The sequence below is a fragment of the Penicillium cosmopolitanum genome (assembly GCF_028827165.1).
Source record: "Penicillium cosmopolitanum strain IBT 29677 chromosome Unknown utg000009l:1.0-9042332.0:1.0-9050551.0, whole genome shotgun sequence".
Lineage (NCBI taxonomy): Eukaryota > Fungi > Ascomycota > Eurotiomycetes > Eurotiales > Aspergillaceae > Penicillium > Penicillium cosmopolitanum.
In genome coordinates, this window is record NW_026622679.1 from 3,658,740 (window position 1) to 3,672,734 (window position 13,995).

Consider the following 13,995-nt stretch of genomic DNA (forward strand, 5'->3'; position numbering starts at 1 on the left):
ACTACCCGTGCGAGATTATGCCCGTAGTTATTATAATTGGGTTCATGACCAATTCTCATTCGGAGAGGGTATATCATTAGTACTACAAAGGCTAGGCTGGGAGGTGGACTGCCCTTCTAGTTTATTAGTAGTTACAGCTCACTCCCAAAATATTTGTCTCATATCTCCCTGATGAAGTGTGCGAAATTGTCTCCAGGGGAAGCAATACCCTACCAGAGTTGCATTCAGATTTGGGCATTAACTGCGATGAGGGCATTCTTGGGGAAAATATAAGGCTTGGGGTTGAAGAGTAGGAAGAACAACAGGAAATCAGGGGATCTCGAAAAAGAACTGCGGCTTCCAATTTCTCATCAAGTGTGAGTCATGCTTGGCAGCCCTGGTAGAAGTGTACCCAACTTTAACGACTTTCTTTGAAGGATTGCCTATTATTCTTCAATTCTACGGTAGTGGTAGGACGTTGTCTTGAGACAAATTTGACGATCACAGCCTCAGCCCGCTGTATACACGCAAGTCATGTTGGGCCGGGTGCCTCAGGCAGTCAGACCGAGATGCTGGGTATAGCATTAGAAGAAGACTCGGTTAAGCAGAGCCTGACTCCTTTTTATAGAAGGGGGAATATAGTTGGGTATCTGCTCTTGTACGGTAGTTGAGTGGGAATTCGTGACGATCATGGCCCGATGCCACCGGTGATCCTACCCTCTAGTAACTGGGATGGATTAAAGGGCTAAATGATAAGAGCGGAAATAGAGGTAGCGGAGCCCAGCTAACATGATAGCATAGAGTTGATCATGCCCTACGACTATGCTCTTTCTACGACAACAGCTACAAGAAAGTGAGGTATTCAGTAAAGAAGAATTGTAGTCATCAAATGAATCAAAGAAACGTTATGTCCAGGCAGTATGTCAACACAAACAACGAAAATAAAGACATAAGCAACCCAGACGGGTTTATTATGTATTATCTAATCAAAAAATAGACATAAACATACGCAAAGCGTAATCAGTAAGTGAATAAGATATCAAGAAAAAAGAGAAAAAAACGAGACCCTTAACCCTGGCCGTCAACGCCTGGTGTCAACAGCGACCCAGTACAACCAGTCCACCCCGTGTGAACGGGATGGAGATAGTTGGCGGGAAATTGCCAACACCGTCGATGCGCTAGCGCTCAAAACGCACCGAAAACACATTCAGATTCGCATTGGAAGTGAAGGGGTTTACAGCAGCAGAACGGCGGCACCGAGGACGGCGGCCAGACCGGCACCAGCGCCAGCGGCGTTCATGGCACCAGCGTTGAAGGCGGGCTGGGAGGGAGCGGGGGTGGAACCGGAGCCGGAGGCAGCGGGGACACCAGTGGCATCGGCGCCCGAGGGGACGTAGGGGGTCGAGGCGGAGGCCGGGACGCTGGAGGAGGCAGCGGGGGAGGTGGGGACAGCGGAGGAAGTGCTGGATTGGATGTTAGTTTTGTTTTTGAGGTTGGTGGTGATCATTATTTTGATCTTGATGAGGCTGGATGCTTACCACTTGTTGCACTGGGTGACGGTCTGGGTCACGAGGGGACGGGTGACAGTGAAAGAACCGGTCAGAGTGACGCTTCCGGGCTGTTGAGGAGTTAGTTATGTTCGATGAAGAGCGATGGGTGGATATAGGATTGGGATGTTGGTGGTCGTCCCGGATGATGCGATGGATGATTCATTACATCTCATCTCTCATCATCACCCGGGGTGACATCCAAACACGGAATTGATGCGAAAACATTGATAGAAAATCGATAGAAAATCGGACGAAAAAACGTACAGTAGAGACGCTGTAGGTCGAGCCGCCGTGGACAATGGAGGTAGCCTCGGGGCAGAAGGTGGTGTAGTCGGTGACAGTCTCAGTGACAACACCAGCGAAGGCACCAGCGGCCAGGGTAACAGCGGTAGCAATGGAGAAACGCATTTTGAATGGTTTGGGAGATAAAGTTGATCGAGGAATGTTCCTTGAAAAGATCCGACAAAAGTCTAAAGAGTGACTGGAGGTGTTTAAAGAATGTAATCGGTCAAGAAGAACCGGGATGGGCAAGAGAATGTGGATGGAGAACGAGGAAGGGGAAGAAGACGGGGGCGCAGAGGTTTATAATAGGGTGAACTTGGGACGGGACTTAGGGGAGTCAGGACCATGGGCCACTCTCAGGTACCCGGGGCCACTAGCGCAGGAGAAAATGAGAAAAAAGGGGCGGTGGTGGCAGTATGGGAAATTAACTGCTGTTGATGGGCTTATTTCCACTATTCAGCCCCATGTCTGCAGTCAAGTCCAATCACAAGAGACATTCCCTTCGGCACACGCCCACGAACCGGTTTGTGTGGTCCGGGGATCTTTACCCGCTTGGGCCGCAGTGGATGCTAGGGCTTTGTCTGGATGGTCTTGGAGGGGACTTAGAGGGTCTGGATTCGTCATGCCCAAGTGAATACTCTACGAGTACACAGACAGTACTGTGTTGACACTGATTCGTCATAGAAGAAGTATGTATACGAGTATGCATAGCTGAAAGGTATAGCTTATTGCTTTGAGTATGTTCTCATACTAAGATACTTCTGCTACTATGTATATAAAACACCATTTTTGTGCCACCGTCCAGTCTGACCCCATGAAGCTCATTTCTACAGTGGAGCCTGATGATTTTTACCTAGCCTAAAGTACTATGATTGGGCCGTGCTGATTAAGATCAAGGATTTCCATCGTTCACACTGGCATGGACATGATCGGTCGCAAGGGCTGGATGCAGGGTCGGTGGGGTTCCAGTCTGCGACATGGGGAGAGGTGTAATTAGACCTCCGCAAGGGACGACTAAAAGATGACGATGGGAATCGTCAGTTTATGTGAGGGCTTTATTATGATATCCCCGGTTGACCGATGCGCTGTCTAGCTGTAGCTGTACCACGTGCAGTTCTATTCCTGCCTGTTGTAGGTAAGCCCCCGATGCCGTGAATTGACGAGAGATCATAGTCTTATAGCGTGTTTGAGGTTAGGTCTAGGATCGACCTGTTTTTGGGTCATCGGAGCTAACTGTATGCTAGAAAAAATGGTGAGATTTACTGAAATCAGATGTAAGCGCCGGACATTATTGTCTCATTGTTGCGAATAGTCCATTCCAGTACTGTGTATGGCGTAGATAGAAGTGATTTACCTCGTGATCAAAATTCAATATCGCCTGTCCATATACGATCTACATCAAATACCTATTTTAGAGTGAACATAAACTCAGTTTCACGTTATTCCTAGCCAGGTAACTGTTCTTGTTTCGCGGTCTTGGCGAGGAACTCGAATTCGGTCGGGGACGTTCTCCGAAATATATTTAGAACGACCGATAGGGAAACACCTGGGCACCTGAACTGATACTAGTACCACCACTCCTAGTATCTCCCAGTAACTCAATTCGCCATGAACTCCATCCAAGGTTAAGACCGACCAGAGCAACCAAGAATCACGGACATAACCTTAAAGCTTCAAGTTGAAGCTTACTATTACTACAGGGCTGGTCCCCAGAAACCAATCCTGACAAAAGAATTGATAGACTCGCGACTCGGACTGCGTCCACTCTCACCGCCCATACCGTATGGCCTCACGATAGAGATAAGAGCAACTTGAACCGAACAGGACAACTCCTAGTATTCTCTTCTTGCAACGGAGACGGTAGTAGTACAGCTACAAGCTACTAGTAGGTAATATTTTGGGATGTTGCAAATAATTTAATTGAATGCGCCTGTCAACAAAGAGGTGACTATAGAGATCTGGATTTACTGGGAGTGACACGGTCGGGTCGGGGCGGGGCGGAATGGGACGCGTGAAGCAGGCCAACGTCTTGGAGGATCATCGATGATCGCTCAAGAGAAACTTGATGTCAATCAAGACAATTAATTGCTCAAGACCAGAGCTCTCTCGCTGTCCCTTCCATCTCCCCATCTCCTTCTGTGTCATCTCCGCTATCCTCATTATCCAAGCTGAAGCTGAGTTCAAGCAACAGCAACACAACCTCCAATCAGACAAAAACTGATCCCTAAAGGATGGTGACGGGGCGCGGGACCTCTCAGCAGCGCCCGTCCAACGTCGGCCCAGAGGGCCAACACCGACGAGTGCTGATACAGATTGGACGCCAACTCTTCATCTTGGATTTAGTTGTGTAAAGAAGAGAAAGGAGGCTGAGGGATTGTGCGCTTAAAACTTTCCGCGGCGGGCACGGACCAGGGGAAATCAGGTGACATATAGATGACTTATCAGGGTGACTCAGCAAGTGACTACCCCTTTAGGAATAGTGTCCTTTTCCGCTTTCCGCGGGTAACGGGGAAGGTGCGACCGCCGGGTTCCACGATATAAAACGTACCCCGGCCGACTTTTCTATCCGCGTGGATTTTGTCGGAATCGTTACTGTTTGTGTTCGTGTAGAATGTCTCTCTCTCGCTGTGGGCGTCTTGCCCGTCTCTCTCTGGCGGGTGCCCGCCCTGTGGTTGCGGCCCCCCGTGCCTTCGTCGCCAGATCCGTCCCCCTCGTGCGGGAGTATCCTCCACCAGCCGCGATGCGCAGCAAAAGGTGAGAATCGTGTCAATGGGCGATTGGAGTACGAATTGGACCATTCTAATATTATCTACAGCTTCTCGCTAGCTCTCTGAAGGACTCCGACCCCACCGTGTTCAGCATCCTGGAGAAGGTACGTCATGCAATCGAGCTTCACAGCGCCGGGCAACCGCCGCGCCGCACGACCACATCAACGGCAACGGCAACATGCTAATATCAATCGCAGGAGAAAACCCGTCAGCAGCACTTCATCAACCTGATCCCCTCTGAGAACTTCACATCCCAAGCCGTTCTCGATGCCCTCGGCAGTGTTATGCAGAGTAGGTGGTTTCCCGGCTCCCGACAGATAAGCGGATCCTAATCGCATGATAGACAAGTACTCGGAGGGATACCCCGGAGCCCGTTACTATGGTGGTAATGAACACATTGATGCCTCGGAGCGTCTGTGCCAGCAGCGTGCGCTTGAGACTTTCCGTCTCAACCCCGAGGAATGGGGTGTCAACGTTCAGCGTATGTCAATTCGTCCCTCATCCCTTGGAACAGAGTATTAACCAGATTCCCAGCTCTCTCCGGCTCTCCCGCTAACCTCATGGCCTACTCCGCCGTGCTCAACACTCACGATCGCCTGATGGGTCTGGATCTCCCCCCACGGTGGCCACCTGTCGCACGGCTACCAGACCCCTACCAAGAAGATCTCTGCCATCTCTAAATACTTCGAGACCCTACCCTACCGCCTGGATGAGTCCACCGGTCTGATCGACTATGATGCTCTGGAGAAGCAGGCTCTCCTGTACCGCCCTAAATTGATTGTCGCCGGTACCTCCGCCTACAGCCGTCTGGTTGACTACCCTCGCATGCGCGCTATTGCCGACAATGTTGGCGCTTACCTCTTGACCGATATGGCACACATCTCCGGTCTCGTGGCCGCCGATGTCCTCCCTTCGCCCTTCCCATACTCTGATATCGTCACCACCACCACCCACAAGTCTCTGCGTGGTCCCCGTGGTGCCATGATCTTCTACCGCAAGGGTCTCCGTCGCACCGACAAGAAGGGCAACAAGGAGATGTACGATTTGGAGAACCCCATCAACGCCTCGGTCTTCCCCGGCCACCAGGGCGGCCCCCACAACCACACTATCACCGCGCTGGCCGTGGCCCTCAAGCAGGCGCAGTCTTCCGAGTTCCAGGAATACCAGAAGACCGTCCTTGCCAACTCCGCAGCCCTGGCCGAGCGCCTGGGCGAGTCCACCAGCAACGGTGGTCTCGGATATAACATCGTCTCCGGTGGCACCGACAACCACCTGGTCCTTGTTGACCTGAAGAACCGTGGTGTCGACGGTGCCCGTGTCGAGCGTGTTCTCGAGCTGTGCGGTGTCGCCAGTAACAAGAACACCGTGCCCGGTGACAAGTCCGCTCTCAAGCCCGGCGGTCTTCGTCTGGGTACCCCCGCCATGACGTCTCGTGGCTTCCAGCCCGAGGATTTCCGCCGTGTTGCGGAGATTGTCGACCGCGCTGTTATCCTGACACAGAAGCTGGACAAGGCTGCGCGGGAGCAGGCGCAGGCCCGCGGTGCCAAGAACCCCGGTACTGTCAAGGCGTTCCACGAGTATCTGGGTGAGGGTGAGGAGATTTCAGAGATTGTACTTCTCCGCCAGGAGGTGGAGGACTGGGTGGGCACATTCAGTCTGCCTTGGGCTAAGGATCAGTAGATTGTAGACCTTTCTTGACGTTTTTCTTTTACTTTATGTATATTTCCCAGCATGATTCAACACGAATAGGATTGACAATATTTCATTGATACTCTTAAACAAGCCAGCCATCAATACTAATTCAATGGTATTTGAATATCCGTACTACTACTCTGCTTTGAATTATCGCAAAATATTCCCTTATCTGACTATCTTTAGCGATACAGTCCGTAATGATGTCATTGGGAACACGAGGGCCTCGGGTGCGCTGCCGGTAGCCGCTGCCGATCACGGAATCAAGACCGACAGACCCCCTCAATTCCTAAGGTTGTATTGAGTTCCTTCAAGTTATCTACAAGTCGTGTAAATATTCATTCTCCACAGACTAGAGACTCAGCTGGAATTGCCATTTAAATTCGGCAGACTAGTACAGCATAATACGATCGCCGCTATGCAGATCAGTCAGGTACGTCCAAACAACCCCGCCTCATACCTCCATCTACCATGGGACCTAACTAATCCCGACATCCCAAACAGCTCTACGTATACCCCATCAAGTCCCTACGAGCAACGCCCGTAACCGAGGGCGTCCTATCACCGCTCGGCCTAGAATATGACCGACGCTTCATGCTCCTCAAAGTCGAGGACGGGGAAGATGGCAAAGGCAAAGGAACCCTAAAGAATATGCATGTCCCACACTTCCCCGAAATGGCCCTCTTCGAAACAGCCCTGGACATGCCAACTGCAGAAGATGAAGGTCGAGTAAGGGTTACATATCACCCTCCTCCTCACGCAGAAGGATCCAGACCAAGCGAAACGAAATACTTAGAAATCCCCCTCGAACCAAACGTGGACTCTCTATCCCGCTTCACGGTTACGATGCACCAAAGCCCGACGACGGGGTATAATATGGGTTCCGCTTATAATGACTGGTTCAGTGAGTGTTTCGGATACCCAGTTGTCCTGGCTTATTTGGGTGTCAATACTCGTGGGGTATTGGGGACTCTGGCACCGGCTAAAGCCAAGAATAACGGGAAGAAGAAGAAAGGTGGATGGGCGCGGTATGAAGATTTGTTGGCGGGGTTAGAGTCAGTAGGCAGTGGGACTGGACCGTCTGTTTTGGAGAAATTGCTTGTCCCGATTTGTGCTCTTGCGATTGGTGTTTCTGGGGTGTCGTATGTTGTTGGGCAATTTGAGCATGGGATCGCTACTAACAACACTTACGATTCTATGTCGACATCAATGGTTATTCTAGCCGGTATAGTGACAACTGCATTGGCGCTAGCGGGTAGTATTATGATTTACATTTTTGGAAAAAGCCTTCGCACAACCAAATACGAAGACCGAATTACATTCGCCGACTGTGCGCCGTTTCTCGTTATATCCGAGACTTCGGTGAATAATGTCTCGGGGAGATTACCAGCCGGCGAAGAGATGGATCGAACGAAGTTCCGGCCGAATATTGTTATATCTGGCGCGGAGTCTGCGTTTGAAGAGGACTTTTGGACGGAGTTGGCTATTGGGTCGAATCGGATTCGGTTATTGTTGACGGGGAATTGTGTTCGGTGTCAAAGTCTTAATGTGGATTATCGGACGGGGCGGATGGGGGATGGTGAGTCCGGGACTGTGTTGAAGAAGTTAATGAAGGATCGGAGGGTGGATCGTGGGGCGAGGTTTAGTCCTGTGTTTGGGCGGTATTCGTTTTTGGATCGTGGGTTTGATGGGGAGGAGGTTAGGGTGGGTGATGTGGTTGAGGTGGTGGCGCGGGGTGCGGAACGTTCGGTGCTAGGTGAGTCGTGTTTGTGTTTGTGTTTCTCTTGGGTTCATGTTATTTGTGGAATCGGTTGAATGGTGGTTCATGGCTGATGGTGTCTCTACTAGATTGGCCCGGTCTCACTAATTAGTGCCTGACGGCAGGGCGGAACAGAGCAGGGCAGCAGGCTGGAAAAAGTTACAATTGTGCCTGACCAATTCTCACTAAGCATTTATGATATTCAGTACGGCCTTGATTTGAATTATGTATTGTATGGAGAAAGAAAATCATTCATGACTTTAGTCATCGTTATACATGGCATAAGTAGACATAGACAAATGCCCAAGCTGCTACTTTTTCAGCTGGCAATGTACCGAGCGGATCCCTGGACCCTTTTTCAGCCCTATTATAGGTGAACCTGCATCCATCCACTCTCTTCCACACAAATCATCATCTTTCTTCGCCTTCCAGAAAAATCCACTGTCAATGTAATATGCAGGGCAGCCCACAGTTGACTCACACAGCCACAATTACGTCAGATTCTTCGCACCGCCACTCGTCACCTGACCCAGCTTGTTCCATGGAAGCCCCGGTGGATTCGGTTTCCAAGAATAACATTACATTCTTTTTCTTCTGATTCGATTTGATTGTGAGCTTGCTCTTCATTCAGATCTGCCTGAGAAAAGACTCGAAGTACATACGGCAAGAAGAATTGCTTGCGCTTTCATCCGCTGAACTGCACCGAATTGTGGCTTGCCAGGCCAAGCCGCGCCCCTCCAATCGATCTTACGCCGCTGCCTATTCGGAACTCGACTGTATACCAAACTCTCCCGTGGACTCCATCACACATCCCCAACCAGCGCCGCATTTGACCGCGTGTGGTGTCACCAGTGTCACGCCGCCAGAAGACCTCTGATCGGACCGGTCAGGCGTCCGCGACCTCGCTGCATAAGGCGCCGCTCAGCCCCGCGCGGGTAAGGTTGCCGCTGGCTGCAGGAGCAAACCAAAAAAAAAGTTGAAGACAACCTCGTTCTCTCAAACACACAACCCCCGCCGCCACAATGGACGAGGTGAATTTACGTCGCAAAGACACCACCAAGGGTCCGCCGTTACGGATCCTCTCCCTCGGTAAGCGCATCCATGGCTCCCCCCCTCTCCCCCTCGGAGCTGAGCAACGCTGACAATGAAATAGATGGAGGCGGTGTCCGCGGCTACTCCATGCTCATTATTCTTCAGGAACTTATGTACCGAACCTATGTCGAGTGCGAGGGCAAACCGCCTCGTCGCGACCAGATCCCTAAACCCTGCGATCATTTCGACTTGATCGCGGGTACTGGCACGGGCGGTTTGATCGCCATCATGCTCGGCCGGCTCCGCCTGGACCTCGAAACCTGTAAAGAGGTCTACGTCCGCATGACTCGCAAAGTTTTCGAAACCGATAAGACAATCGCCGGTATCCCCTATCGCTCGACTTTATTCAAGGCCTCGAAGCTGGAAGAGGCGATTCGGGAATGCGTGCGCGAACATACGGTGTGGGAGGCGGAGGGGAATGATATGCCCGGCAACACCAACAATAACAACACCGACCCCAGATCCTCCATGGCGAGTCTTCCATATAGTCCTCCCAACTCTGTTCCGCAGCGCTCGGTGAGCAGAGGAAGTTTCAGTACTTCGGGCCAGTCATATTCTCAGGCGCAGAACAATAATCCAAGAGGCTCTACTTTTCTGAATGGTTTGCGCTGGGGGAATCCGGAGGCGTTGCTATATGATAATCGGGAAAATCGGACGAAAACGTGAGTTTTGGTGCATCGGCATTTGGCCAGGGTGAGGAATCGAAACTCGCTAACCCTTTTATACTAGTGCCGTTACGGCTCTCTATAAGGGCACCCCGAAGAATTCGCCTGCGGTGCTTCTACGTTCCTACGACTCCCGCCGTGAACCCCCGCCCGAGTTTGACTGTACGATTTGGCAAGCCGGCCGTGCTACATCGGCCACTGGTCTTGCTTTCAAGCCAATCCGAATTGGACAACATAACTTTATCGACGAGGGCCCCGGAACCTACAATCCGGCACCACAGATTCTCGAGGAGGCAGTTGTCAACGAGTGGCCTGGTCGAGAGGTTGGGGTTTTCGTTAGTATCGGTACCGGTAGACGGCCGTCAGGAACCAATAACCGACAACATGAATGGTGGGAGGATTTCTTTGGCGATGCGCTGGGTACATTTGCCGAGGCGCGGCGACGACTTATCACGAAGATCGAGGGTTGCGAAGATATTCACCAGCAAATGCTGCGAGACATTCTTGCTAAGCGCCACGTCAGTAAGGACGTCTACTGCCGTCTCAATGTCGAGGTGGGCGTTGGAGAATTCGGCATGAACGAGTGGAACCGACTGGCGGATATCAGCACCAACACCCGACGATACCTCTCCCGACCGGAGGTCAAGAAGCAGATCCTCGATTCGAGCGTCCGCTTTGCCAAGATCGAGCGCATGAACAAGCGCATGGCTGCACACGCGGCGGCGGGCGGAGATCGGGATGACATGTCGTTTGACCTCGAGCGCGAGGAGATCTCCGTCTCAACCCACGCCGAGGAGTACACGGTACCGCCGCCCTCGAACCAGTTCGCCGTTGAGCTACCCGCCGAGCCTGTACCGCTGGATCATTTTCCCCGCCCACCTACCCATGGCTCGCCCCGGATCCCGACCAGCGTCACGGTAACAGCACCACCGGGCGACGACTCACTCCCAGTTCATCCCACACCTCAGGATAACAGTAACAACCACAACCACAACCACAATCACATGCCGACGTCTCCGACTCGACACTCCAGTGGCGAGGTTAGTAGTTTCCGCCCGAGCCACGAGTACTCTCGGCCTTCGTCGCAACAGCAGAGCTCCCCGCATCATAGCGCCGAGCAATTCTCCGCGCTCAATGGGATGCCTCCTCCCGTACCACCCAAGACGCCTATCCCGTACCCATCGACCGATGATAACGGGGGAGTGTCGATGCCAGCGCCGCTCTTCTCTCAACCGTCACCTCATTTATCGAGTGGCAAGGTCCGACCGCCGTACCCTGTTGATGAGGCACCACCGGTGGTCAACCGCCAACGAAAGCCAAGCTACCACGTGGGGTGAAGGGTGATGCCGTCATGGGAGGCCAAGACATGAATAGGGTCTTGGCTATGAGTTTCTTTTTTCGTTTAGTTAGGCATTTTTCTCATTTTGTTGGGTCTGTTTTAGTTCTAGTTCTACTTTCTACTTTCCTGCTGGATACCCTTTATTTGAGGAGAAAGGATGGGGGAATGAGTGACGAGTTATGATCAGGTATACAGTAATGAACAAATACTCTTTAAGTACTCCGTACCCCTAATCCCCTAATTTAAAGTAGTCGTGCATCTCCCCTGACATTGACATCTCATCGCATCGCATCGCCCCACTCGCACTTCCCACTTCCCCACAGGCCCAGCCACTTTGTTTTCTCCCCTTCCCCTATTCTAGAGTCGCTAATCTCCTGTTCAGCTCTGCGCCTGTTTTATTTTAGTTATTTCGGTTCTTTCTCTCCTTTCTTTTCAAACTACCTTGAACTCTACAATTCCTCCCACCAATCCCCCCTGTCGCACGTCCACAGCCACTGACATCGAGTGTTGATCTTTCGCCCCCGCCTTGTTTTTCTCCTCGTGGCTCTTCCAGAAGAATTCCTGATCAGCATTCCTCCTGTCGCATCGCATTCACCATCTATTCAGCAATATTGTCGCTATTTTCGCTGTCTTACTTCCCCTCTCTTACCTCTCACAAATCATCCAATCACTCGGTGCTTACCTCTCAGGCGATACGCCGTACAACACAGTGGCCTGAACCGGAGTGTCTCATTAGTCGCCGAGTAACGTCTTCGGACGACTCCATCCCAGCGACACCCACTGCTGGCCGGTGATCTTTTTTATTTTCCCCTTTCTCTTTCTCTTTCTCTTCTTTTCCCCACCCATCATGGACACCCACGAATATACCATGGCGCACGCCTCGACACTCCTCGCCCGCGCCGACTCCAGCGGCCGCCCACCCGTCTACAAAGTGATCGGAATCTGCCTAGCCGTCGCATCAGGCGTCTTCATCGGAATATCCTTCGTCATCAAGAAAATCGGCCTTCTAAAGGCCAACGTGAAATACAACGAGGAAGCCGGCGAGGGATACGGATATCTGAAGAATTTCTGGTGGTGGTGCGGAATGACCCTGATGATCCTCGGAGAGATCTGTAACTTTGTCGCATACGCCTTTGTCGATGCTATCCTGGTTACGCCGCTGGGTGCCCTATCCGTCGTGATAACCACGATTCTGTCGGCGATTTTCTTGAAAGAGCGACTCAGTTTCGTCGGCAAGGTTGGCTGTTTCTCTTGCATTATCGGTTCCGTTGTTATTGCGATGAATGCACCTGAACAGTCCTCCGTTAGCAATATCCAGGAGATGCAGCATTTTGTCATTACGCCGGGCTTTTTGACGTATGCTGGTGTGATTCTGGTCGGGGCCCTGGTTACGGCTGTTTGGGTTGCGCCGAGATATGCGAAGCAGAGCATGTTTGTTTATATTGGCATTTGCAGTTTGGTTGGTGGGTTGAGTGTCGTTGCGACGCAGGGTCTGGGTTCCGCTATTCTCGCTCAGATTAATGGTGAACCGCAGTTTAAGCAGTGGTTTCTTTATGTCTTGTTTGTGTTTGTTGTTGGGACTCTCCTTACGGAGATTATCTATCTCAATGTACGTTCGACTCTGGTGATGGCGATGATTACGATGACCTGAGTTCTTGTTTTGCTAACCACGCTTTATTTACAGAAAGCTTTGAATATATTCAACGCCGCTCTCGTCACCCCTACTTACTACGTCATGTTCACCACCGCGACCATTGTGACTTCTGCCGTCCTGTTCCAGGGTTTCAAGGGCACCGCGATCCAGATTACCACCGTAATCATGGGATTCTTGCAGATCTGTGCTGGCGTTGTTCTGTTGCAACTGTCCAAGTCTGCCAAGGACGTTCCTGATGCCGCTGTGTTCAAGGGTGACCTGGATCAGATTCGCGAGGTTGCTACTCAGGAAGAGCCCGAGTATGAGCCCAAAGCAGACTCCATCCGCGGTGCGGCGTCTATCATTCGCCGTATATCGACCACCCGCCGCACCGCAGAGGCCGACGAGGCCAAGCGATATGTTCACGAGAAGCATGAAGATTTCCTCAAGCCGCCCGGTGACAATGAGATCATCGAATGGGATGGTATTCGCCGCCGCAGGACTGTTGTCGGCGAAGGCCCAACAATGTCTCGACCGCATACTCCCCGCTCCCCGTCAATTAGACAGCAGCTGCCGCCACTAGGCATGTCTCGGTTCCCAAACCACGAGGATGAAGACGAAACCCGACCTACCACAAAGCAAAGCGGCCGCTCATTCTTTAGTGATGTCCGATCTCGGACTTCAAGTGTTCTCCACCCTCACTGGACCCCGTTGAACGAGCAAGAAGAGAACGAGAAACACATGAGTGGCGGCCTCACTGATACCGAGTATCACGGCGCTGACCAGGGAGGACTCCAACTTCCAACGCACCGCATAGGCCGCGAGCGCAGCGACACCCCCCGATCAATCTCCTGGGCCGATGAAAAAGGTGACGAAGGCACCGACTCACGACCAGGTAGTGCCCGCCGCCAATTCTCTTTCAACAACATGGTCAGCCGGATGATAGGACAACACCGTGAACCCTCCCCTAAGCGCTCCGCCAGTCCACCCCGTGGTATCCTCCGCAGATCGCAGATCGTTCCAGGCGGCGACCTCCGCCGAACAGCCACAGAAGAAGAACAACTCGGTCTCAGTAAAGGGCGACTCACGCACCGCCCATCCCGAAACCGGGGAAACCCTCGGCGAGAAACTAGAGCGCTGGTCCAGCAGTGAATCCGAAATCAGCGAAACCCGGCATATGGCCCCTCTCCCTGCCCGTGGCTCTGCCTCTGCACCGACCCTTGCCCTACCCCCCTC

General features: G+C 52.1%; 4 protein-coding genes across 4 annotated transcripts; 3 read left to right on the forward strand and 1 right to left on the reverse strand.

The window, feature by feature from the left end:
• Window positions 1-1,213: 1,213 nt before the first annotated feature.
• Window positions 1,214-1,937, reverse strand: N7509_009488 (putative GPI anchored protein; the record flags this gene model as incomplete). The annotated part of the gene is made up of 3 exons (XM_056634125.1): window positions 1,214-1,442; window positions 1,518-1,597; window positions 1,794-1,937. 3 exons carry the CDS (start codon window positions 1,935-1,937, stop codon window positions 1,214-1,216), a joined length of 453 nt encoding a protein of 150 aa, XP_056484745.1.
• Window positions 1,938-4,422: 2,485 nt separating this feature from the next.
• N7509_009489 (serine hydroxymethyltransferase) lies at window positions 4,423-6,259 on the forward strand (the record flags this gene model as incomplete). Its single annotated transcript, XM_056634126.1, is given in 6 exon segments — window positions 4,423-4,565; window positions 4,638-4,683; window positions 4,777-4,870; window positions 4,923-5,060; window positions 5,114-5,211; window positions 5,228-6,259. The coding sequence occupies 6 exon segments, from the start codon at window positions 4,423-4,425 to the stop codon at window positions 6,257-6,259; spliced, it is 1,551 nt and encodes a 516-aa protein (XP_056484746.1).
• Window positions 6,260-6,689: 430 nt separating this feature from the next.
• On the forward strand, window positions 6,690-11,124 carry N7509_009490 (putative Patatin-like serine hydrolase; the record flags this gene model as incomplete). Its single annotated transcript, XM_056634127.1, has 5 exons — window positions 6,690-6,704; window positions 6,776-8,027; window positions 9,081-9,119; window positions 9,184-9,784; window positions 9,852-11,124. The coding sequence occupies 5 exons, from the start codon at window positions 6,690-6,692 to the stop codon at window positions 11,122-11,124; spliced, it is 3,180 nt and encodes a 1,059-aa protein (XP_056484747.1).
• An 849-nt stretch (window positions 11,125-11,973) lies between these two features.
• On the forward strand, window positions 11,974-13,911 carry N7509_009491 (DUF803 domain membrane protein; the record flags this gene model as incomplete). The annotated part of the gene is made up of 2 exons (XM_056634128.1): window positions 11,974-12,735; window positions 12,811-13,911. The coding sequence occupies 2 exons, from the start codon at window positions 11,974-11,976 to the stop codon at window positions 13,909-13,911; spliced, it is 1,863 nt and encodes a 620-aa protein (XP_056484748.1).
• Between the last annotated feature and the right edge of the window lie 84 nt (window positions 13,912-13,995).